This window comes from Pithys albifrons, chromosome 31, assembly GCF_047495875.1.
Source record: "Pithys albifrons albifrons isolate INPA30051 chromosome 31, PitAlb_v1, whole genome shotgun sequence".
In the NCBI taxonomy this organism is placed as follows: Eukaryota; Metazoa; Chordata; class Aves; order Passeriformes; family Thamnophilidae; genus Pithys; species Pithys albifrons.
Window position 1 is genome coordinate 305,389 of NC_092488.1, and position 24,916 is coordinate 330,304.

Consider the following 24,916-nt stretch of genomic DNA (forward strand, 5'->3'; position numbering starts at 1 on the left):
GCAGGATGGAGATGTTCTTGGTGGTGGAATGAGAAAGAAAGCCACATAGGCAGATTTGGAATGTTGAGAGTGGAGGTGAGGAAATAGAAATATCCCTCAAAGGGGAGCCTTGTGGTGCAAGAGGTCACGCAGAGAGAGTCTGGACCATGCCATGGCTTTGTGTTCCAAGGAACAGCCAGTGATGGGTGCACAGACATCAGTGAGGGCACAGAAATGCTGCTGGGAGGGCTGGGAGGCAAAGCAGGATGGGTGTGTGCAGCCTGCAAGGCCAGAGGAGCAGCAGGGACAGGGCAGGACAGGCTCCAGGAGAGATGGCCAAGGGCTCTGGCAGGGCTGGAAGGCACAAAGGCACCCAGGGCTTTGTCCCCAGCACTCTGACAGGTACCTCTGCCACTGAGGCCACCACAAGGAACTTTCCTTTGAGGGTCTGCACCTTGTTTCTCCCTAACCCCTCCCTTTGGAGACTGGGAGGGGTTGCAGAAATTTTGACATTTGTCATTTCACACCCTCACCCCCTCCTGCCCCACAAACAGCCCTGAGCCACCAGTGAGGGACAGGACCTGTTGGCCCAGGGCCTGAGACTCAGGCCTTGGCCTTTGTGCTTCCTCAAAGAAACCCAGGGTTTTCTCAGCTTTCCAGGTGCCTGCACAGAGCCTTTGTCTCCCTGCAATCAGGGCCTCCAAGGATCTGCTCTAACGAGTCCCTGGGGAGGCTTTGTCAGTGCCTGCCCTCAGTGGGGCCCATTGATGCTTCAGGAGACTTGGAGTTTGGCTTCTGACTTCTTGAGAACTTCTTCATTGTTTTATCAGTTCCTGAGGACCATGAACTCATCTCCAAATACACAGTAGGGCTCATTAAAGCACAGAAAAATCAATTTCTTTCTCTTCCTTTAATTGGCTTCAAGTCTTCAAGACTTGTATTATTTGGAGTTTAGTTAAGGAGGAAAATTTCAATATGCACCTCACAAAAATATTTATTTTTTAATGAATGGGGATGATTTACACAGACACTTCAAATGCAAGAGGGCCAGGGTGAAAAGGAATCAGATACAAAATAGGGCAAAAGAGATTAGCAGCCCTTAACCATTGACCAATTTGACAGTTACCATCTGCTTCAATAGCATTGATTAGCAATTTTAACAGTGACTCAACTGCAGAGTCACAATAAAAACATTCACACCACACTCAATTCACACACACTCACAGGCAGAGATGAGTGGACACATCAATATCTGTGTGTGTAAAGGTACCCATCCAAAATTCTCCTTGTTGTCAGTGAAACACTCCCGTCCAATCCCTTTGTGTTTCCCAAGAGACAAGGGTGGCACCTGGAGGAGTGTGTTTGTTGAGAGGGGATAAGAATTGTCCTGGGCATCAGCGATGCTCTAATCCCAAATATTCTGGGGTTCCAGGAACTTAATCAAACATTTTCTGCAGCATCTCTTTACTGGGTAAAAATCTGGCTGGATGATCAAGCCAAGGGAGTGGGGGGGAATCAAGTTACATCGAGGGGTGTTCCCAGGGCTCAGTGTTGGGGTCAGCTTAGTTCAATTATTGTTATAAACGACCTTGACAAGGGCATTGAGTGCACCCTTAGTCAGTTTGCAGATCACAGCAGGCTGAGGGGGATTGCTGACCTGCTGGAGGGCAGGAAGGCTCTGCAGAGGGCTCTGGACAGGCTGGATCAATGGGCCCAGGCCACCTGGATGAGGTTGAACAAGACCAAGTGCCAGGTCCTGCACTGGGGTCACAAGTACCCCCAGTCCGTGGCAATGCTCTGCAACTGATCCCCACAGCCTGTCCTGTGTCCTCAGTCTCTTCATTTCCAAGAACTTTGTGAGAAAAGGGAGCTCTGTGCTCTGAGCATGGAGGGAGATCCAAGTGCCACTGAAGTAGGAACCAAAACTCATCAGGTTTGTGTTCTTTGGGAGGTTGGGAACTGGTGATGCTTAGAGGCACAGTCCCTTCATTGCCCAGAGAAAAAATAAACACAGTAACATTTCTAAACATCACAGCTCTTTGTGCAGCTTTCCTCAGCCACAGCAACCTGGATGACCCACGTCCTTGCTGTGCTGGTCACACAACCCAGGGTGCTCCTGGCCTCCCTTGCTGCCAGGGCACATGGCTGCCTCCTGCCCAGCTCCTGCCCACCCACAGCTGCCTTACAGGGCTGCTCCCAGCCAGGCAGCTCCCAGCCTGTGCCATGGCCAGGGGAGGCCCCTGCAGGGGCACACACTGCCATTTGTCCTCTGGCATTGCAGGAGGTTCCTGCCAAGATGGGCTCTCCTCCTCCCTCAAGCTTTCCCTGAGCACAGAGGCCTGAGAGACCTTTCCAGTAAAGACTCAGGCAGAGAAGCCATGGAGTCCCTCAGCACCACAGCAGTGTCTGCTGGAATTAAATCCCCCTCCCCATCCCACAGCAGCCCAGCATTTCCCTCCTTCAGCCTTGGTCTCCAGCACAGCCACTGAGGCTCTTTTGGATCTTGACTTTTCCTGCAGCCACCAACTCCAGGGGAGCTTTGCCTTTCCCACAGTCCCACGTGCACAGCTCAGGCCATGCCCGGGAATTCCTTGTCTGTGCCTGGCCTTGCTCCCACCCCCTGGCAGTGACTCTGTGGCCCCTTTGTGCCCCACTGCCCCACAGTTGGTCCCTCAGCCCCCTGTACAGCCCCAGCCCAGGTCAGGAGCATCCAGGGTGGGGAACAGCCCCCATGATGGGATGCCCAAGGCAGTCCTTGGGCTTGGTCACAGAAAATGGGGGAGCTAAATAGTAGAATGAAGTTAATAATGAAATATCATTGAAGACAATAATATCAGAAAGGGAAAAAAACAATGATAAATGAGGTTAGACTTCATCTCTCATGACATAAACTACAGACCATTGACAGAGGAAAGCAAGCAGTGTCTAGTTCCTGAAAAGCATCCAGTCATTTTTTTCTTCACAGCATCCTTGAGTTCTTGGTTCCTCAGGCTGTAGATGAAGGGGTTGAGTGTTGGAGGCAGCACCAAGTACAGAACTGCCAGGACCAGGTCCAGGGATGGGGAGGTGACAGAAAGGGGCTTTAGGTAGGCAAATAAGACAGTGTTGAGAAACAAGGAGACCACAGCCAGGTGAGGGAGGCACGTGGAAAAGGCTTTGTGCCGTCCCTGCTCAGAGGGGATCCTCAGCACAGCCCTGAAGATCTGCACATAGGAGAAAACTATGAAAATGAAACATCCCACAAACCCCCCCCCCACTAACCACAAGAAGCCCAAGTTCTCTCAGGTAGGAGTGTGAGCAGGAGAGCTTGAGGATCTGGGGCACTTCACAGAAGAACTGCCCCAGGGCATTGCCCTGGCATAAGGGTAGGGAAAATGTATTGGCTGTGTGCAGAAAACCATAAAGAAACCCAGTGGCCCAGGCAGCTGCTGCCATGTGGGCACAAGCTCTGCTGCCCAGGAGGGTCCCGTAGTGCAGGGGTTTGCAGATGGCAACGTAGCGGTCGTAGCACATGATGGTGAGGAGGGAAAACTCTACTCCAACTACGAGGAAAATCAGAAAGACCTGTGCAACACATCCCTTATAGGAGATGGTTCTGATGTTCCAGAGGGAGTTGTGCATGGCCTTGGGGACAGTGGTGCAGATGGAGCCCAGGTCTGTGAGGGACAGGTTGAGCAGGAAGAAGTGCATGGGGGTGTGCAGGTGGTGGTCAGAGGCTACGGCGCTGATGATGAGGCCGTTGCCCAGGAGGGCAGACAGGGAGATGCCCAGGAAGAGCCACAAGTGCAGGAGCTGCAGCTGCCGCGTGTCTGCCAATGGCAGGAGGAGGAAGTGGCTGATGGAGCTGCTGTTGGACATTTGCTGCCTCTGGGCATGGGGACCTGTTGATGGAGAAAAAGACAGGGACAAGTCAGGACAGGCTGCTTTGAGCTAAACTGGTGCCATTTCCTGTAGACTGTCCCCCTTTGTCTCAACCACCCTTGTTCCTTCTCTGAGGAAAACCCTCATCTCAGTCCCTGACTTGAGCTCCCTTTTGGCTGTCTGAGTGTGCCAAGAGCAGCCAGGCCTCTGTGTGTGGGCTCTGGAGAAGCCATCCCTGCCCCACTGCGGTGCGTTTGGGGACATGTGGCATATTCTGGATTTGTCAGAAGGAATCATTCCTAATGCAGAAAGCTTATTAGCATCTACACTCTCAGTTCTAAAGGACAGGGATGGCAGGAAGGGGATTTAGGGAATACTTTTCCTGGCCACTTTCCATGCCTGCTTCTCTGAGGTCAGAAATCCCCAGCATTTCTGCTGCACACAGAATGAGCCACAGCCAGGTCTGGGAGGTAAAGGGATTCCTGTAGCTCAGGGCAAGGTAAAGAACTGGACAGTCTTCTTCCCCACTGCCCTGTGTTTGCACCTTTGGGGATCAGAGGACAATCACCTCCTCCATGTTACCCTGAGAAGAAACCAGACCCTGCTGAGAGCAGAGGGATCACTGAATGTCTCAGACTTTCTTAAGGTCTTTGGGGAAGAATCAATTCTGCCAAAGACACAGTTCATTTGACAAACCCAACAGTGTTTCCTCAGTTATAACATCTCTGTGCTTCTCCATGGGGAATTCTGGTAGCACAAATATGCTGTAGGAGAGATTTGCATCCAGGATTTGCAGCTCAGTGCTTGGAAGGACATGACAAGGAGACCCCTGAGTGCCCTGGGGATGGTGGCTCATTAAGGGAGAGTCAGCTCACTCCCCTGTCACACACACTGCCCACAGCCCACAGGTTAGAGGAAAGCTTTAACATTGCATTCCTAAGGACACACCTGCATGACAGGAATCACAAGGGCAGTGCCTGACTCAGATGCTGCAAATCCCAGAGCCTCACTGAGAGAACAAGACAAGAACAGTATCAGAGTAGTGGAGAAAGAAGGAAAAATATTGTGGTGCCTTCTCTGAGAGGCCAGGGCAGAGAGAGCAGGCACTGAGGACAGTGTTACCCTGACCCAGCTGTGCCACCTCACAGACACCAACAGTGCCCTCCTTCCCACAGCAGTTCTCCTTTTAGCTCCCCTTCATTCCCTGATCATATCCCTGCTGCCTGGACATTTTCCTCCTGGCAGGTGCCTTTTCCCTCTCAGCACTCCCAGTCCCATCCCAACCTCTGTGCACTCACCCCAACCCTACAGAAACCTGCCTGTCTGCAGGGCACTGCCTGGGGCATGTTCTCTTTGCAGGTGGGAAAAGGGCAGGTCACAACAACCCTGATGGCCCCAGAAAAGGTGATCCTGGTGCTGTCCATAGCTGAGGCACTTCAGGAGGATCCCAGAAGACAGACTGACTCAGAGTTACACATCAGCAGTCTCAGTACATGTTCAAACATTGTGTGGATGGTCCTGGTGTGTCCCTTCCAATCCAGAAGATTCTGTGATTCTGTGACTACAACTTTTATGCTGCTTCTCTCATCCCCCAACCATCTCACTCTGCTCCAAGGAGGATATTGAAAACACACTCAGGAAAACTTCTTATCATTACAGCAATCCCTGACTTACCTTGTTCTCGGGAAGTGTCCTCCAGAGCAATCCCCAGGCAGATCTGGAGCTGTGAGCAGCCCTGACCCACACAGCCCCCTCTCAGCAGCAGGACCCTGCCCTGCTCAGGGCTGCTCCTTCCTCCCACAGCTTCTCCCCAGACCTGTGAGCAGCTCCCCGGGCTGGCTGAGAGCTGACCCTGGCAGGCAGCAGAGTCCCTGCCCCAGCACAGCACCCTGGGCTGCAGGACCCTGCTCTGCACCACAGCCCTGGGCCCCCCTGGCTGCACACCCACCTTCACAGACCTGCAGCACACAATGGGGACAGGGATTGCCTTGCTCTGTCCCTCGGATGGTGCAGGAGGCAAACCCAGCTCTGCTGTGTGGCCACCTCCTCTGCACTGGAGGAACTGGGAGAGTCCTCCAGAAAGGTCCTAAAAGCTGTGGGATGTGCCAGTTTAGGAGATCCCTCCAGGAACTGAAGTTTATCCTCCTTAAAGTTTGACTGTTTCAGAGTGATAATTTCTCCTCTAGTGAGATATAAGCAAGCTCTCCTCTGTCTTCTTCCAAACTGTGTTTAACTTCCCTCTCACTGCTCTCCTGTGCCCTGGGTGTCTGCAGGCAGTGCCCTGAGCCCTGCTGGGCTGTGCACAGGAGCTGCTCCTGGGCAGAGCTGTCTCTCTGCAGCACTGCCCGCTTGCCAGGAGCTCCCTGTGTGCCAGGAGCCCGGCCCAGCTCAGCAGCACAGCAACAGCCCAGGGCATTTAATGACTCTCTGGGGGGTGTTGGTGCTGAGTCCCTGAACATCAGTCCTTGAGGAAAGTTGCAGGATCCTCTTGAGAAACCAAAGTCAGATTCAAACTGTGAAGTTTCTTGTAGTGCTAATGGGTCCCACTGCGGGACACAACTAAGAAAAAAACATCCCTAGGATGTAGTTGGAGCCCAAACCTGGAAACATTGATGGCAGGTCACAGAATCACAGAATTATCAAGGTTGGATGAGCCCTTTACTGATCTTCCAGTCCAACTGTGAACCCAGAACCACCATAATCATCCCTAAATCATATCCTAAAGAGCTACCTCTAGACCCCACCTAAATACTTCTAGAGACTTCCTGACCTCCTTGGGAAACTTATTCCAATGTCACCAGGAGTCTGGACACTTAATGACCTTCAGTCATTTCTGGGACAAGTAAATTGGATTCGGCCTATTCTCAGTCTAAGCACCGATACATTGGCACCCCTTTTTCAATTACTCAAGGGAGATGCAGACTGAAATTCCCCACGTCACCTTACAAGAGAAGTGCTTGTTATATTAAAAGAAATGAACAAGAAACTTAACAAATACTAATACATGAGGAAAATAATTGGGAAACCTGCTTGTTTGCTTCTCTTCCATGGACCGAAACAAACATTTACAGTTATTGGACAAGTTGATTTCAGAGAAAAAAATTTTGGTTATGGGTATGGATATTTCTCAGTTTTCAGTTTCAAAAAACTATCACCAGCTACCCAGAGGTGCTTGCCAAGGTCTGCCATAAAGGCAGACTGTGGCTTTGGGAGCTCTCTGGAAGAATTCTGGATCTACCTGTATTCCTCTTTTCAAGTCTCAATTGCAGTATTTTAATTTACATGCTATTGATTTTCAGGTCTCCATGGCAGATTTCTCTGGACAATTAGTAACTCTTCTTCCTTCTGTTCCCTTTCTTCAGTTTTTAGCAGCTACACAACCAAGATTAAAAAATAATTATTCACCTACTCCACTAAGTAAGGCAAGAACAGTTTTTACTGATGGCTCTGGGAGGACCTGCCAAGGGGTGGCAGCATGGAAGGAAGGACAGGAGTGGAAGAAGGATATTCATCAGGTTCAGGGGTCCTCTCAGACAGCTGAACTGTCAGCTGCAGTTTGGGCATTTCAACTATTTTCAGAGCCCTTAAATACTGTTTCTGATGTGGGGTATGTAGTGAGAATAGTATCAAGAACAGAAAACTCGTATCTAAAGGAGGTTACTAACCAAACTTTGCTTGATTGATTTGGAAATTTGCTTTATAAAATTCAACCAGAAAGATTCCCCTTCACATTATACATGTCCATTCCTACACATCCCTCCCAGGACCAATTATGGAAGGGAACAGAATGGCGGAGAACTTTGCAAATGATTTGGCAATGGTGCAAACAGTGGTAGTTCCAAATAATTTCGAAAAAGCAAGGGGTGCTCACGAGTTCTTCCACCAAAACGCCAGGTCTTTACAGAAATCATTTCATCTTAGTGCCTCTCAGACACGGCCTCTTGTCTCTGTGTGTTCCCACTGCCAAAGAGTAACTGCTGTACCACCCGAAGGAGGGAATCCCAGAGGGATCACTCCCCTCAACCTTTGGCAGTCGGACGTCACCCCCTATCTGCTTTTCAGGAAGCTGAAATACAGACCTGTGTCGACAGACAGATGTTCCGGGCTGAGAGTGGCTCCGGCCCATGCAGGAGAAAAGGCTGGGGATGCCAAAAGACATTTTTAACAGCTATTTTGATCTTTGGCATTCCTAGAAAAATAAAAACAGACAATGGCCCAGCTTATGTCTCGCAACCTTTGAAAGAATTCTTTAATTTCTGGAGGATCACCCATAGCACTGGAATCCCTCATTCTCCACAAGGGTAAGGCACAACTGTGTGTGCACATCAACCACTTAAAAATATGCTAAAGAAACAACAAAATGCCACAGTGAGGCTTACACCTCAAGAGAAAATCAGTAAGGCCCTACAGGTACTTCACTTTCTTAATAGGGTAGAGAGAGATCTCTCCCCATACAACGACATTTTGAGTCTAAAACTGAAGGAAAAATATCAAAGGCAAAAGCTATTTATAAAGATTTATTAACTGGAGAATGGGTCGGCCCTGTCCCCCTCATCACCTGGGGGAGAGGCCATGGCTGTGTCTCCACAGGGTCCAGCCCACAATGGATACTCTCGGGATGCGTGAAACTGCATCAAGGAAATCATCCCTTGTCACGCTCTGGAGAAACCACTTGAGACAACTGATTTATGTCATCACAGCTCTAGTTATCCTTTTGTCACTGCCCACTGCCTGTCAAGAGCTGTTGTGGCCTTGGCCTCCTCTCACACCTACTCCTCAAGTTCCAGGCCCTTGGCTCGTTTCCCAGCATGAAAATAGCTGGTATTCTCTTGCTAAGTCTATTGGTTCAAACTCTCTTTGCCCATCAACTTCTGATCCTGCTAACCCTTCTAAAACATCTTTAATTTCTCTCCCATGGGAGTATCCCAACTGGCATGAGTTCTTGTGACTCTATATGACTTTTTGTGATGACCTGGAGCATTTCAATAATCCCATTGCTACTTGCAATGCTCCTAACCCTGGACTGAAACCTCTTAAATTTACCTGCCTATGTGACTTTCCTGATCCATTAGAAATTTTGTTATGGGCTTAGCTAGGTAAGCCTAAATTAGGCTTTGGATTTCAGGCTAGGCCTGGGCCTGTTGGCTGACTTGAGCTGGGCTGAGCTAACTAACAGCTGACTTCTTCTAGCCAGTCGTATCCCACACCATATTCCGACACCATCTTAAAGTGGAGGAGCCGGTGTAGGAGTGGCTTGTTCGGTTCCATCATGTCTGCAGTGGAGGCAGGACGTGTGTCCTGCTGTGCTGGGACTTGCTCCTGCTGCTGCTACATCCTATTTGGTTTTAGTTTCAGGGCAGTAGAAACATTTTATTGTTTTCCTCTCTCTTTGTCCTTCCCGGGTCTCTTTTGCCTTGCTGGGTGTCTTTTAGAGTATTTTATGGATCTGGAGCAATGAAATCCAGTTTTGGTGGGAGGTAGAAAACTGTTGTTATTTCTAACTTGTGTAAGTGGGTGTTATACTGCAGTTTTCTTTTAATTTTCTCTTTTCTGTATAAAGACATATAGTTAGTTGAAGCATAAATTTAGTTGGAGTTTCCAGAGGCTTTTTCCTTTCTCCCTTTTCTCAGCAGTGGAAGGAGGGACGGGGGGAGGGAGCCTCTGACAGTCTGTGTTGGGCAGTTGGCATTTTGCCATCTCAACCCAAGACACCCTGTTGCAAGGTACTGCTTTCATTTTGTTCTGGATGATGTAATTGACCATAGAAATACAGATCTATCCCCTAAAAACACTTCGAGAAATTACTCGTGTTGGTGTCATCAGTACATTCCTGTTGAGTTCAGAGTACCACCTAACTCTGTTGTTTTACCTCCTAAAAGGTTTCTAATCCCTGATCTGAAAGTGTGGAAAGTTATCCCCAAACGTGCCTATGGAGGCCCATGTACACTGGGCAAGTTTACTATTTTTGACCCTACAAAAATTGTAAGCTCCTATCACATTAAAAACAAAAGCACATTTTTTCAGACTTACAGGGCAAGACATTTAAATTAAAGCAATGGAAAAGTTACCCTACCTATGATAAACTGGGTGCAAGATTCAGCCAGCATCCTTCTCCAGGTCATGGAGTGCAATACATCCCCTTTCAAACAACAAATCAACAAGTGTTCTCTGGCAAAGAAGAACATCAACCTTAAAAGTCCTCCTGTGCATCCACTTAACCAATCCATGAGTTTCAGAAAAATTGTGGCTCTGACACACACATTTGGTCTCGCAGCAAAAATTCTGGGCAAGTGCAATTATTCCATATATGGGCACCCGTCATGCACTTGACCTGTTAATGCAAACGGGTACTGGCTGGCCAAGGAGGCCAATGCCACCAGCCTTGCTTTGGAGGGTTTGCTCCTAGACACACCAATGATTAAAAAGGCCACCCTCCAAAACAGGGCTGCCATCGACTTCCTTCTTTTAGTTAGTGGCCATGGATGCAGTGAATTGGAAGGTTTATACTGCCTTAACTTTCCTGACCACTCCAAATCAATCCATAATCGTATCAATGAGCTGCAGGAATTAGTAGAGCAGATCATGCAGGAGGAGGATACTTCTGGGATGATGTGTTTGACTTTTCATTGGATGGTTTCTCCCTTCCATTTAAGAAATTTGCACTCTTTGGTTTGCTTGTTTTGTTTATCATATTCCTTTTCTTACTCATCCTCCCTTGCATTTTTGGTTGCTTTCAATGGCTTTTTGTTCACAATACTGTTTCTAATTTCATGGAATTAGAAAAAGGAGGAGCTGTGAGAGAACAGCTCCCCTATCAGGAGTGGCAAAGATATCACCACCAGTGGATTTATGATGACCAAGAAGGATTAGAGCCGTCAGCACCGGTGACGGACAGTAAATTAATGACCTCAGGTGTTTAATAGTGCACATGGAATTGTACAGGTTCAAATATTTTGTTGTTCTGATATCACCCCCCAACATTTAATTGTTCTAACATGGCTGTCCTGTTCTATTTTTCCCTTAGTCATCCCATCCATGTTGTCTCGTTCCCATAATCCCTTAGGGTTCTCTTCCCACCTTTGGCCTAATCCCTGTTTTTCATTGGTTGGTTGACTGCTGCTTTTCTATTGGTTTCTTGTCTCCGAACCAAAATACTCCTCCTCTGGTTTTGTCCAAATCCTTTGCTGTTCCCTCCCAGTTTCCAGATCCTTCCCTAAGCAACCCTATATAAGTCTGGTGCTCCCTCAATAAATTGCTTTTCTACCATCCCACTCTGGTGTCCGGACTCCTTCCGTCCCTCGGGTGTCCAGCACAGAAACCACTGCAGCAGTCACACACTGTCATATTTGGGGTGAAATCAGGCAGATTTGAAGTGGAATTAAGGGAATTTTGAGCGGAGTTAAGGGAATTTTGGGTGGAATTAAAAGAATTCTGGGTGAAATTAAGAAGATTTTAGGTGTAATTCAGGAAAATTTTCAGTAGATTTAAGGGAATTTTGCATGGAATTAAGAGGATTTTAGAGGAATCTTGGGGATTTGGGGTGAAATTGGTGGGATTTGGGATGAAATTCTGGAGATTTTAAGAGGAATTAAGAACTTTTGAGTGGAATGAAGGGATTTAGGGTGGAATTAGGGGGTCTTGATGCCACCAGAAAAAATGATGGGATGGAACAGGTGAGATGTTTTGGGGTGTAAAGTCAACAAATCCCCCCCCCCCCCCAATGATTTTCCAATGTCAGTCTGTGTCCTGATGGATGTTCCTCCCCCTGCGTTCACCCAAGCGCCCACAGGGAACCAGGAGGATGTGGAGACCACCAGCCAGGGGTCTTCCCAATCAAGATCACTGGAAATGTGAGTCAGCAGATCTGTTCCCAATGTGGGTCCTCCAATGGGTGATGGAGGAGCAGATGAAAGTCTTCCCACAGCTGGGGCACTTCTAGGGCTTCCCTTAACGGTGGGTCCGTTGGTGTTGGGTCAAGGTCCAGCTCTGGCTGAAGCTCTTCCCACACTCCCCACACGTGTAAGGCTTCTCTCCAGTGTGGATGTGCTGGTGGGCAACGAGGTGGGAGCTGCGCTTGAAACTCTTCCCACACTCCTCACACTTGTATGGCCTCTCCCCAGTGTGGATGCTCTGGTGGCTGTCGAGGTGGGACCTGCGGTAGAAGCTCTTCCCGCAGTCGGTGCAGCAGAAGGGCCTCTCCCCCGTGTACGTCTGCTGATGCCTCACGAGAAACCCCCTGGTACCAAAGCTCTTCCCACACTCTGAACACTTGTAGGGACGTTCCCCTGTGTGCATCATCTGGTGGGAGATGAGGCCGGAGCTGACTCTGAAACTCTTCCCACACATCCCACACTTCTAAGGCCTCTCCCCAGTGTGGATGCGCCGGTGCGAGACGAGGTGGGAGCTGCAGATGAAGCTCTTCCCACAGGCGGTGCAGCGGTAACGCCTCTCCCCTGTGTGTATCCGCTGATGCATGAGGAGATCTGAGCTTCTCTGAAACGTCTTCCCACACGTGGGACCTCTCCCCAGTGTGGATAACCTGGTGGCTGGTCAGGTTGGAGCTCCACCTGAAGCACTTCCCACATTCCCCACATGTGTAGGGTCGTTCCCCAGAGTGGATCTTCTGGTGGCAGATGAGGTGGGAGCTCTTGCTGAAGCTCTTCCCACATTCCCCACATGTGTAGGGTCGTTCCCCAGAGTGGATGAGCTGGTGGCAGATGAGGTGGGAGCTCTTGCTGAAGCTCTTCCCACATTCCCCACATGTGTAGGGTCGTTCCCCAGAGTGGATGTGCTGGTGGCGGATGAGGTGGGAGCTCTTGCTGAACCTCTTCCCACATTCCAAGCACTTGTAGGGCCTCTCACCTGTGTGTACCTGTTGGTGGGAAAAGAGACTGGAGATCTGGCTAAAGGACCTCCCACATTCCAAGCACCTGTAGGGCTTCTCCTCAGGGTGAAACTGAACATGAACCACCAGGTCAGAGTGCTGGACAAAGCTCAGGCAGCTTTCCTGAGACAGGCTGGTTGTTTCCTTCTCAGGGCCATCTGGGCTGCATTTCGAGCTCCTCTTCCTGTAGGATCTCTGTGACTTTTCCTCCCCGCTGACTTCCTGTGCCATCGAGCCAATCAAAACGGCCCCTGCCACGAGGTTCTGATGGTGGGATTTGTCCTCTGTGCTCTGTGTGCTCAGCTCAGGGCCTGGGGCAGGAAGAAACAAGGACAGGCAGGGGATTTGCCTCTGGGACACAGGGAAGGGCAAGGACATCCCCCCAAACCCGGCCCCGGCAGGACGGCGTCGGCAGCGGGATGTCCTGCAGTCGGGGGCGATGCTCGGCTCGAAGATGCAGCACAAGAGAGGGGCAAAGGGGCACTGATGTCCTCCTCACCTGCCTGGGGGTCCTGGGGCATCTTCCTCTTCCTCACAGCTTGCTTCTCCACCCAGCCGAGGTTTGGGAAGGAAAAATCCTGGTAGAGGGGAAAAACAACGTGTGAGCGTGTTGGCTTGGGGGTTCTTCCTGCCCAAATCCATCTCTACAAGTCAATGGGCATCTTGTATCCCTAAAAACCTCCAAAACACCAAGATTCAGCCTAAAGAAGCCTTCCCAGGAGTTCTTCTCTCTGGTCTCTCTGCTTTGGGCTGAAGGTGGTTCCTGGGTCTGGGCTGCTGGGGGTCCTGCATGAATTGGGGGCCTCCTCTCGCCAGGTCCCTGCCCTCTCCAGGCTGCCAGGGGTCCCAGGAATCCAAGGGGGTTCCTCCTCTATGGGCTCCCCACTGTGGTGTTCTGGGTCAGCCCCTTCTCTGGTCTGCTGAGGGTCCTGGGGGTTCCCACTCTCCGGGGTCCCATTTAGTGTTGACAGGGGGGTCCAAGGGGCTACTTCTGACTCTGCCTCCCAGTGCCGAGGGTCTTTCCTCCCAGACTGCCGGGGGCTTCCCCTCTCCAGGACTGTTGTTTAAGGGCCCAGGGCTCCCCCTGTGCTCTCCCCACCCACTCCCCCAGCTCTGCTATTGCCCCTCTCTGCTCTCTCCACTGCGCAGGTCCCAGGGAAAGGCTCCAGGTATAGGAGAATGAGGACCCTGCACACTCCAGGAGAGGATGAGGTTGAAGACAATCTTAACAGTAGGAATCTGCCCAAATCCATGAGATCTGGAGATCCTGAGGGAGCAGATGTTTAAATCCCCCACCTGGTTTTGAAAAGCAGATTTCGTGAATTCCAGCCCAAGCTCATGGGGTGGGTTCTCCTGGAAAATCTTAAGGCATGTGGACAATATCTGGTTTTGGGGCAATCCCAGACTCACCCACGGGGTTGGAAACACCTGGGAAAAGGCTTGGGAATGAGGGGGAATGGAAACCTCACCCCAGTTTTCCCCAAATTAGGGACATGGAACATCCCAATTTAGGGTCTGGAGGCACAGAATTTTTCCAGTGTTCCCAAAAGTAAGGACATGGAGCATTTCCACTTTTTCCAATTGTGGGTCTGGGGGCACAGGAATCTCCACGTTTTCCCCAAATTATGGAAGAGGACACAGAAAATTCCTTTATTTTCCCCTGTACTGGGTTCCTGTGGGCAGGGTTTGGTAGCGGGGGGTGTCCAGGGGTGGCTTCTGTGAGCAGCTCCCAAAAGCTTCCCCGGGTCTGGAGGAGCCAATTCCAGACGGCTCCAGGATGGGCCTCCTGCCACTGGCCAAGGCCGAGCCCAGCAGAGACACCAGTGATGCCCTGGGGAGAACATACTGAAGGAGGGGAACAAAAGTTCTTGGGTAGATGAATGTTGCAGGCAGAGAAGAGCAGAGGGAGAACGTGGGAACAGCTCTGCAGACCCCACGGGCAGTGCAGAAGGAGGGGCAGGAGGTGCTGGAGGTGCCACAGCTGAGGCTCCTCTGCAGCCCGTGGGGAAGTGCCTGGGGAAGCAGCTGTGCCCCTGAAACCCAGGGAGGAGCAGGGCAGGGCACAGAGTCACCTGCAGCCCAGGGAGGAGCAGGGCAGGGCACAGAGTCACCTGCAGGCCAGGGAGGAGCAGGGCAGGGCACAGAGTCACCTGCAGGCCAGGGAGGAGCAGGGCAGGGCACAGAGTCACCTGCAGCCCAGGGAGGAGCAGGGCAGGGCACAGAGTCACCTGCAGCCCAGGGAGGAGCAGGGCAGGGCACAGAGTCACCTGCAGCCCAGGGAGGAACAGGACAGGGCACAGAGTCACCTGCAGCCCAGGGAGGAGCAAGACAGGGCACAGAGTCACCTGCAGCCCAGGGAGGAGCAGGACAGGGCACAGAGTCACCTGCAGCCCAGGGAGGAGCAAGACAGGGCACAGAGTCACCTGCAGCCCGGGAAGGAGCCCACATGGAGCAGGGGGATGCCAGAGAAGGCTGTGACCCTGGGGGAAGCCCAGCATGGAGTAGGGGCCTGGCAGGGACCTGCTGAGCCCTGCAGAGAGGAGCCCACACCACAGCAGGTTTGGCCCTGGCAGCACTTGTGGCCCTGGGGAGCCCCACGCTGGAGCAGCCTGTGCCTGAAGGGCTGAACCCCGAGGAAAAGTCACCCCGTGGCAGCACTTTGGGAAGAACTGTTGCCATGGGATGGACTCACGCTGGAGAGGCTCAGGCAGGACTGTCTCCCGTGGCACGGACCCCACGGGGGGCAGGGCAAGGACTCCAACTCCTCTCCCTCAGCAGCGGCTCCAACAACTGACTCGGACCCCCATTCCCAGCTCCCTGCACCGCTGAGGGGGGAGGAGGCAGAGCTGGCAAGGAGGGGGGGTGGGGGGAAGGTGTTTGTCGGATTCATTTCTACTTCTCCTGCTGATTCTATTCTGGCAGTAATAATTTAACTCACATGCCCACTCGGAGTCTGTTTTGCCTGTGATGGTGATCGGGGAGGGATCTCTCCTGCTCCTCATCCCAACTCGCCAGCCCCTCCTTGGATTTTCTCTGCTCTGCCCGGGCGCAGAGGGGAGGCAGAGCGGCTTTAGTGGGTCCCCGCACCCAGCCAGGGCCCCCGCACCCCCCGAGCTGTCCCGCAGCTCCCTCCTCACCCGGCACGGATCCCATGTGCTCGCAGAGCCCGGGCAGCATCTCGGCGGCTCCGCAGGGCACTCGCTGCTCCCTGCGGGCTCACAGGGACCCCCCGCCCACCTGTGTGTCCCCCGCAGCCCCTCACTCACCATCGGAGCGCCGATCCCGGCCCCGCTCGCAGCTCCCTCGGCCCTCGACAGCAGCAGCAGAGCCCGCGGGGCCGACCCAGAGCCAGGGCCGGCCCGGCGGCGGCGGCGGAGCGGGGGCTGCGGCGGGGAAAGCGCCCGGGGCACCGGGGCGGCCGCGCTCCCGCTCGGCCTCGGCCCCTTCCCTGTCCCTGCCCGGCCCGCGCAGCTCTGCCGGCACTTGGGGAAGTTCCGACCGCGTGCGATGGGCGGAGCCGGTGGGGCGGGACTTTGGAGAGCGCGGAGCGCTCATTGGGCATTTCTGCGCCAGCCTGAGCGCCTATTGGACAGTTCCGCCGTCACTCTTTGCTGCTCTTTCCGTTGCCATGACAATCGAGCAGTGGGCGGGGCCGGGTGGAAAGCGGGGTCGGCGGCTGCGCAGTGACGGGCGGGGACCCGGATGGGGCGTTGGGGGCCCCGGGGCTGCCGCCGTTTTTCGGTCTCGTGTCCCGGAGCTTTCCCCGTCCCCTCTCCCGGAGCTTTCCCCGTTCCCCTCTCCCGGAGCTTTCCCCGTTCCCCTTCCCGGAGCTTTCCCCGTCCCCTCTCCCGGAGCTTTCCCCGTTCCCCTTCCCGGAGCTTTCCCCGTTCCCCTTCCCGGAGCTTTCCCCGTCCCCTCTCCCGGAGCTTTCCCCGTCCCCTCTCCCGGAGCTTTCCCCGTCCCCTCTCCCGGAGCTTTCCCCGTTCCCCTTCCCGGAGCTTTCCCCGTCCCCTCTCCCGGAGCTTTCCCCGTTCCCCTTCCCGGAGCTTTCCCCGTCCCCTCTCCCGGAGCTTTCCCCGTTCCCTCTCCCGGAGCTTTCCCCGTTCCCCTTCCCGGAGCTTTCCCTCCCCGTCCCCTCTCCCGGAGCTTTCCCCGTTCCCCTTCCCGGAGCTTTCCCTCCCCGTCCCCTCTCCCGGAGCTTTCCCTCCTCTCCAGCCCTGGCTGAGCTCCCCGCGGGGATCCTGGACCAGGCGGGACTCAGCTCCGGGATTTGGGGAATTATCTTTGGGATTAAAGGATGCTTTTTATCCTTCTCTTTCTCGGGTCCAGGATGAGGATCCGGACTCGGGACGGGGAGACCGGCAGGGATGGGAAGGGAAGGAAAGTTGCTAATTTTTATCACTATTTATACGAAAACAAGCAAGGTTTTCAGCAGAGACCTTTGGTCTTTTTTTTTTCCCTCTAGCCACAACCTCGTATCATAAAACTCCTTTCCATGCACCACAATTCCATTTATTGAGTGGTTTTGATGCTGCAAAACTGGATTTTCCATTTCTCCTCCTGACTTGCTTTATATCACTTTCAAATCTTCGTTTGTTTGGGGCTTTTTTTTAATATGTGAAAGAGATGTTTTCTTCTGTTTTAGGCCACCATGAAGGTATTTCTGGTCAGTCAGACCCCAGAAAGAGCAACACCTGATTGCACAGGAACACCCCAGGTCGACACTGCAGTGTCTCCTCCATCCTTCCTTCTGGTGCCATCGAGCCCCCGAATTCCTCTCCAAATCCTTTAATTCTACTCAAAAATCCCTTAATCCCTCCTGGAATCCCCAGAATTTCATCCCAGATCCCCCCAATTTACCCACAATCCCCAAGTTTCCACCAAAATCCCATAAATTCCACCCAAAATTGCCTTAAATCCACTGAAAATTCCCTTGAAACATGTAACATTCCCTGAAATCCGCTGAAAATTTCCTTAATTCCAACTAAAATGACCCTGATTTCAACCGAAATCTCCTTAATTTAGCTTCAAATGCAACTAATTTCTCCTAAAATCCCTGAGTCCACCAAAAATCCCTTCCCCAGCTCACCCAGCCCCCCCCAAGTGCCCCCAAATCCCCCCCAAGTGCCCCCTTGAAGCCGCAAATCCCGGGAAAGGGACCCCATGGGTGGAGAGGGGATTTGAGGGTGGTAGAATTGGGGGGTCTCAGGAGGAGTTAAAGGAACTTGGGGGTCCTGGGGACACTTCTGGGGCAGTTTCGGGTCCGCGGAGGCACTTGGAGGCGAGCGGAGATGGGCGGGCACAGCGGCCAATGGGAGCCCCCGCAGCCCCACCGGGACCCCCAGAAACACCTCCGGGGGACCCCCAATATCCCCCCAGGGGCATTTTCTGGAACCTCATGGCATCAAGGTGCCACTGTGGCTCTGCAGAGCCTTATGGACAGTGACGGGATGTTGTACCCTGATCAGGCCCAGAATCTGCTCAGAGAATGCAAACAGTGCAGGCTCTCTGTGCTGAGTTACTGCTGGCACCAAGGTGCTGGTTTGGTGTTGAATTCTGCTAAAACCAGCCTGGTTCACCAAACTGCAAATACACATCCTGCTTTTTGAAACAGGAGCTGACAGATAAGCTGCTCACTGGCCTGGAAATACAGGACCTGCAATCCCTCACTGTGTAACTTTAAATCCCAGCCCAACTCTCATATGGCACATCCTTCCACAGACTGCCTTGAAGTGTGTGGAGCTTCTCCCATGAAGAAGGAGGGTTCTTCATGGTCACTGCCCAGGGGTTAAGGGAAGAAGAGAGATGCCCCTTCTTTAATTGAGTGGTGAGTAATGTCAATTTCTGTTTAATGATTGTTACTTTTGCTGGCTTTGTTACAACTGCTTTAAAATAATTGCTTTGATACAGAGCACTGCAATGTTTTATGCTATAAAATACTCTACTGGTAGGGTTTTAGTTTTCCACAGTGTAGTAAATATTGAAGTAAATGATTAAGAATTTTCATCTGTTCACTTGTCTGTTGTTTTGTCTATTCATTTTTCATAATAAATAGTTATTTTGATACAGGTGTATCTGATTTGCCATCATTAAAACCTGCAGGAGAATGTGATTTGATCCTACTTCTTTAATTCCTTAAATTTCAACCACAGAGTAAACCTGAGGCTAAGATTGGATCCTGTCACACTCAGGCTGCTTTCTCAGAAGGAGTGTGGAAAGCAAGGGGGCCTTTTCTGCACCTCTCAGCTCAATGAGACAGCTTCTCTAATAAACTCTGTCTGATACTTCTATTTCCCCCATGACACCACGAGATGCCACAGTGTCCCAAGACTCCTTTCATTCCATGAGCTTCCACAATGTCCCAGAATTCCTTTGTTTCTATGACCTCCTGCAGTGTCACAATGACCCTTGGATTCCATGAGGTTGCACACAGTGACAATGATCCCTTTGGATCAATAAGACTCTGCAGTGTCACACTGGGCCGTTCATCCCATGAGGTTCCACAGTGTCACACTGGTCCTTTATGCTCCACAAGGCCCTGTCCTGTGACAATGGCCCCTTAAATCCATGAGATTTCACAGTGACCCTGTGACTCCAAGAGGTTCTGCAGTGTCACAATGGTGGTTTCAGCGATAGTGGAGCTTTTATTTTAATAATACAAAATAGAAAGAGAAAGAAATAAGGTCACCAAGGGCATCCAAGAAGGTCCAGACTGGACAGATGGAGAAAGGAATTTCACTCCCAAAACAAGTCCACTGATACAAAACATCACCAATGACTCTAGATCAGTTGAAAGCTTTGTGTTCCAAGGAAGAGCAAGGGAGGAGGGAGAGATGTCAGTGCAGGAAGGTGCCAGCCAGGTGGGGCAGTCAGGGGGATGACAACAGCCTGCAGGGAAAGGGGCAGGGCATGGACACTGTAGGACAGCCTGGGCTGGAGAGGAGACAGGGATATGCAGCAACTGAAAGGCCCCAACAGAGCCAAACTTGTGCAGGCCTTTGGCCATGGCTGCTGTGTGTGCCCCTGATGGCATGAGGAGACAAGTGAGCCTTGCAGCCCTGGGGCCTCATTGCCTCCTTGTCCCTGTTCAGCAGCCTGGGAGGTGCCACCCCATCGTCCTGCCCTTGGCATTTCACATCCCCACATCCCAGGGCCCCAGGAAGAGCCCTGAGGAATGAGAGGGAGGGATAGGATCTCCCTTTCCAGGGACTGGGTGGCATGGCTGTGACATTTCCTTAACATGGTCAAGGCTTAGACCTCTGGATTAGTGAAACACATCCAGGTTTATTCAGCATCAGAGCCAACTTTACTTTGCCTGTCCCCAGCTGTCAGCACTACCTCCAGTTTTCTGCTCTAACTGGAACCTGGGGACATTTTCTCCTTTGTGTCCCTCAGTGAGACCCATTCAAACTACAAGAAACTTTGGAGCTGCAACACGACTTTGAATTCCTGTGAGGTTTCCTCAAGTTCCACTCAGGGCCTGATGTTCAGGGAGTCAGGACCAAACTCCCACCAGGGTTTGTTGTTTTGATGCTGAGCTGGGCCAGGCTCCTGGCACACAGGGAGCTCCTGGCAAGCGGGCAGTGCTGCAGAGAGACAGCTCTGCCCAGGAGCAGCTCCTGTGCACAGCCCAGCAGGGCTCAGGGCACTGCCTGCAGACACCCAGGGCACAGGAGAGCAGTGAGAGAGAAGTTAAGCACAGTTTGGAAGAAGACAGAGGAGAGCTGGCTTATATCTCACTAGAGGAGAAATTATCACTCTGAAACAGTCAAACTTTAAGGAGGATAAACTTCAGTTCCTGGAGGGATCTCCTAAACTGGCACATCCCACAGCTTTTAGGACCTTTCTGGAGGACTCTCACAGTTCCTCCAGTGCAGAGGAGGTGGCCACACAGCAGAGCTGGGTTTGCCTCCTGCACCATCCGAGGGACAGAGCAAGGCAATCCCTGTTCCCATTGTGTGCTGCAGGTCTGTGAAGGTGGGTGTGCAGCCAGGGGGGCCCAGGGCTGTGGTGCAGAGCAGGGTCCTGCAGCCCAGGGTGCTGTGCTGGGGCAGGGACTCTGCTGCCTGCCAGGGTCAGCTCTCAGCCAGCCCGGGGAGCTGCTCACAGGTCTGGGGAGAAGCTGTGGGAGGAAGGAGCAGCTCTGAGCAGGGCAGGGTCCTGCTGCTGAGAGGGGGCTGTGTGGGTCAGGGCTGCTCACAGCTCCAGATCCACCTGGGAATGGCTCTGGAGGACACTTTCTGAGAAGATGGTAAATCAGAGATTATTGTAATAAGGTGCTATCCTGAGTGTGTTTTCAATTTTCTCCTTGGAGCAGGGTGAGATTGTTGGGGGATGAGAGACGCACAATAGGAGGTGGAAGGGACAGACAAGGACCATCAGCACAATGTTTGAGCATGTACTGAGACTGCTGATGTGTAACTCTGAGTCAGTCTGTCTTCTGGGATCCTCCTGAAGTGCCTCAGCTATGGACAGCACCAGGATCACCTTTCCTGGGCCCATCAGGGTTGTTGTGACCTGCCCTTTCCCACCTGCAAAGAGAACATGCCCCAGGCAGTGCCCTGCAGACAGGCAGGTTTCTGTAGGGTTGGGGTGAGTGCACAGAGGGTGGGATGGGACTGGGAGTGCTGAGAGGGAAAAGGCACCTGCCAGGAGGAAAATGTCCAGGCAGCAGGGATATGATCAGGGAATGAAGGGGAGCTAAAAGGAGAACTGCTGTGGGAAGGAGGGCACTGTTGGTGTTTGTGAGGTGGCACAGCTGGGTCAGGGTAACACTGTCCTCAGTGCCTGCTCTCTCTGCCCTGGTGTCTCAGAGAGAGAACCACAATATTTTCCTTTGTGTCTCTGCAATTCTGATCTTGTTCTTATTGTCTTGTTCTCTCAGTGAGGCTCTGGGATTTGCAGCATCTGAGTCAGGCACTGCCCTTGTGATTCCTGTCATGCAGGTGTGTCCTTAGGAATGCAATGTTAAAGCTTTCCTCTAACCTGTGGGCTGTGGGCAGTGTGTGTGACAGGGGAATGAGCTGACTCTCCCTTAATGAGCCACCATCCCCAGGGCACTCAGGGATCTCCTTGTCATGTCCTTCCAAGCACTGAGCTGCCCTCCTGGATGCAAATCTCTCCTACAGCGTATTTGTGCTACCAGAATTCCCCATGGAGAAGCACAGAGATGTTATAACTGAGATAACACTGTTGGGTTTGTCAAATGAACTGTGTCTTTGGCAGAATTGATTCTTCCCCAAAGACCTTAAGAAAGGCTGAGACATTCAGTGATCCCTCTGCTCTCAGCAGGGTCTGGTTTCTTCTCAGGGTAACATGGAGGAGGTGATTGTCCTCTGATCCCCAAAGGTGCAACCACAGGGCAGTGGGGAAGAAGACTGTCCAGTTCTTTACCTTGCCCTGAGCTACAGGAATCCCTTTACCTCCCAGACCTGGCTGTGGCTCATTCTGTGTGCAGCAGAAATGCTGGGGATTTCTGACCTCAGAGAAGCAGGCATGGAAAGTGGCCAGGAAAAGTATTCCCTAAATCCCCTTCCTGCCATCCCTGTCCTTTAGAACTAAGAGTGTAGATGCTAATAAGTTTTCTGCATTAGGAAGGATTCCATCTGACAAATCCAGAATATGCCACATGTCCCCAAACGCACCGCAGTGGGGCAGGGATGGCTTCTCCAGAGCCCACACACACAGGCCTGGCTGCTCTTGGCACACTCAGACAGCCAAAAGGGAGCTCAAGTCAGGGACTGAGATGAGGGTTTTCCTCAGAGAAGGAACAAGGGTGGTTTAGACAAAGGGGGACAGTCTACAGGAAATGGCACCAGTTTAGCTCGAAGCAGCCTGTCCTGACATGTCCCTGCCTTTTTCTCCATCAACAGGTCCCCATACCCAGAGACAGCAAATGTCCAACAGCAGCTCCATCAGCCACTTCCTCCTCCTGCCATTGGCAGACACGCGGCAGCTGCAGCTCCTGCACTTGTGGCTCTTCCTGGGCATCTCCCTGGCTGCCCTCCTGGGCAACGGCCTCATCATCAGCGCCGTAGCCTCTGACCACCACCTGCACACCCCCATGCACTTCTTCCTGCTCAACCTGTCCCTCATAGACCTGGGCTCCATCTGCACCACTGTCCCCAAAGCCATGCACAACTCCCTCTGGGACACCAGGACCATCTCCTACATGGGATGTGCTGCACAGGTCTTTTTTTTTCTCTCCTTCATCGTAACAGAGTATTCCCTCCTCACCATCATGTGCTACGACCGCTACGTTGCCATCTGCAAACCCCTGCACTACGGGACCCTCCTGGGCAGCAGAGCTTGTGCCCACATGGCAGCAGCTGCCTGGGCCAGTGGGTTTCTCACTGCTCTGCTGCACACAGTCAATACATTTTCCCTGCCCCTGTGCCAGGGCAATGCCCTGGGCCAGTTCTTCTGTGAAATCCCCCAGATTCTCAAGCTCTCCTGCTCATATTCTGATCTTAGGAAACTTGGTCTTCTTGTGCTTAATGCCTGTTTAGGATTTGCTTGTTTTGTTTATATTATTTTCTCCTATGTGCAGATCTTCAGGGCTGTGCTGAGGATCCCCTCTGAGCAGGGAAGGCACAAAGCCTTTTCCACGTGCCTCCCTCACCTGGCTGTGGTCTCCCTGTTTCTCAGCACATCATTTTTTGCCTACCTGAAGCCTCCTTCCATCTCCTCCCTATCCCTTGATCTTGTGGTGGCAGTTCTTTATTCAGTGGTACCTCCAGCCATGAACCCCCTCATCTACAGCCTGAGAAACAAGGAACTTAAGAATGCCCTTTGGAAACTAATGATTGGACACAATTCAGAAGCAAAAACTGCCTGATTTCATGTGCAAAACACTCATAAAGGAACTCACTATACACTCAACACGCCTTCTCAGGTTTTTGGTGGTGATTATGTTGGTTTTTTGCTTTGTTTTTCTGCTGCTGAAGTGGTGTGCAACTTACTTCTACTTTTGATCCCCATTTTTCCATAAATTCTCTATCCTTAATATTTGATCTGGAGACTGGGTAAATGAGGGAATGTTCTCTTTGCATATTTAAGCAAAATAAAGTTACTTGTGTAGTTTGTTTTTCCGAGTTCCTTCCTCTGAGACCACAGCAAGGCCAATGGCAGTTCCTGTTTGCAGAGAGAGTCCCAGCACAGCAGCATTGCCAGGGAGCAGCAGAGCTTTGTCACATCCTGCTGTGTGTCTCTTCTGGGATCACAGGCAGGGACAGGCCATGGACACTTGAGGGACACAGCTGGGCTCCAAAACAGCAGTTACATGAGGAAAGGGGTTCTCCTGAGGGCAGAGCAGGAAGGCTTTGGACTTCTTCCAAAGTAACTTTCAATAACATGTCCAAGGAAACAGACTCTAAAGAGGCTCCTTGTGTTGCTTGTTGTCCATGGGACTCAGTGTGATGAGATCAGTGTCCTAGCACGGCCTTCAAGGATCTTAGTGCTGCTTTAGGGTTTGTTGTTTGTTGCCAGTGACAAGGACATGGTGAATGATCTGTGATTAATCCTCGAGGGACTCTACAACTTGTGACAGACCTGCCTTCTATTGAGGAGACTTGGGAGGGGCCAGGAGAACCAAGGGGACCTGCAGAGACAGTTTGTGCCAAGGAGTCAGCAAGAAATGCAGCGCAGTGAGAACAGGCCTTTCAGGTGTGGGGTCACCCAGAGATGATATTCTACATCTGAGTGTGAACTGAAAAAGGGGAGCTCTGCAACCCCAGAGACCACGGCAGGCACTGGAAAAGGAGTCTGGTGAGGGCTTCATGTTCTGGTCAGTGAAGGTTCATAGATTAGATCCAGTGCAGCCCCCAGACCCATCTCCCAGCACTGGCACAAGGCAGGGCCCCTCTGAGCACCCTCTGTGGCCACTCAAGAGCTGGTGTGGCAGGTGGTCAGTGGCAGGGACCACCATCAGCTGGCTCTGCCTCAGCTTGACCAGAACAGCCCAGCAGAGTCCCCCCATGGCCCTGGGCACCACAGCCCCCGTGCCCTGCAGAGCAGCACCCCCAGCTCAGGGGCTGTGGGGAGCACGGGGAGGGGCTGCAGGAATGGCTGGTCAGGCCAGCACAGACGTGTTCCCCTGGGGAATGGCTCTGTGGGGAGATGGGATGTGCCAGGAGAAGAGCAGGACAGCCTGTGTGTGCAGAGGAGACATGGAAAGAGGCTGCCCTGTCCCTG

At 52.1% G+C, this 24,916-nt stretch overlaps 2 protein-coding genes and 1 pseudogene across 2 annotated transcripts in view; 1 reads left to right on the plus strand and 2 right to left on the minus strand.

The window, feature by feature from the left end:
• LOC139684016 (zinc finger protein 850-like) overlaps positions 1 to 16,064 on the minus strand; it is a 124,959-nt gene extending 108,895 nt beyond the window's left edge. Inside the window, 5 exon segments of the mRNA XM_071579622.1 lie at positions 10,996 to 11,000; positions 11,793 to 12,352; positions 12,354 to 13,035; positions 13,224 to 13,302; positions 15,991 to 16,064. Coding sequence (XP_071435723.1) covers positions 10,996 to 11,000; positions 11,793 to 12,352; positions 12,354 to 13,035; positions 13,224 to 13,302; positions 15,991 to 15,993 — 1,329 coding nt within the window. The 5' untranslated portion in view covers positions 15,994 to 16,064.
• Positions 2,871 to 3,669, minus strand: LOC139684052 (olfactory receptor 14C36-like; annotated as a pseudogene).
• Positions 16,065 to 22,619: 6,555 nt separating the features above from the next.
• On the plus strand, positions 22,620 to 23,574 carry LOC139684035 (olfactory receptor 14A16-like). The gene has a single exon (XM_071579645.1). The coding sequence runs from the start codon at positions 22,620 to 22,622 to the stop codon at positions 23,559 to 23,561; it is 942 nt and encodes a 313-aa protein (XP_071435746.1). The 3' UTR covers positions 23,562 to 23,574.
• Positions 23,575 to 24,916: the final 1,342 nt, after the last annotated feature.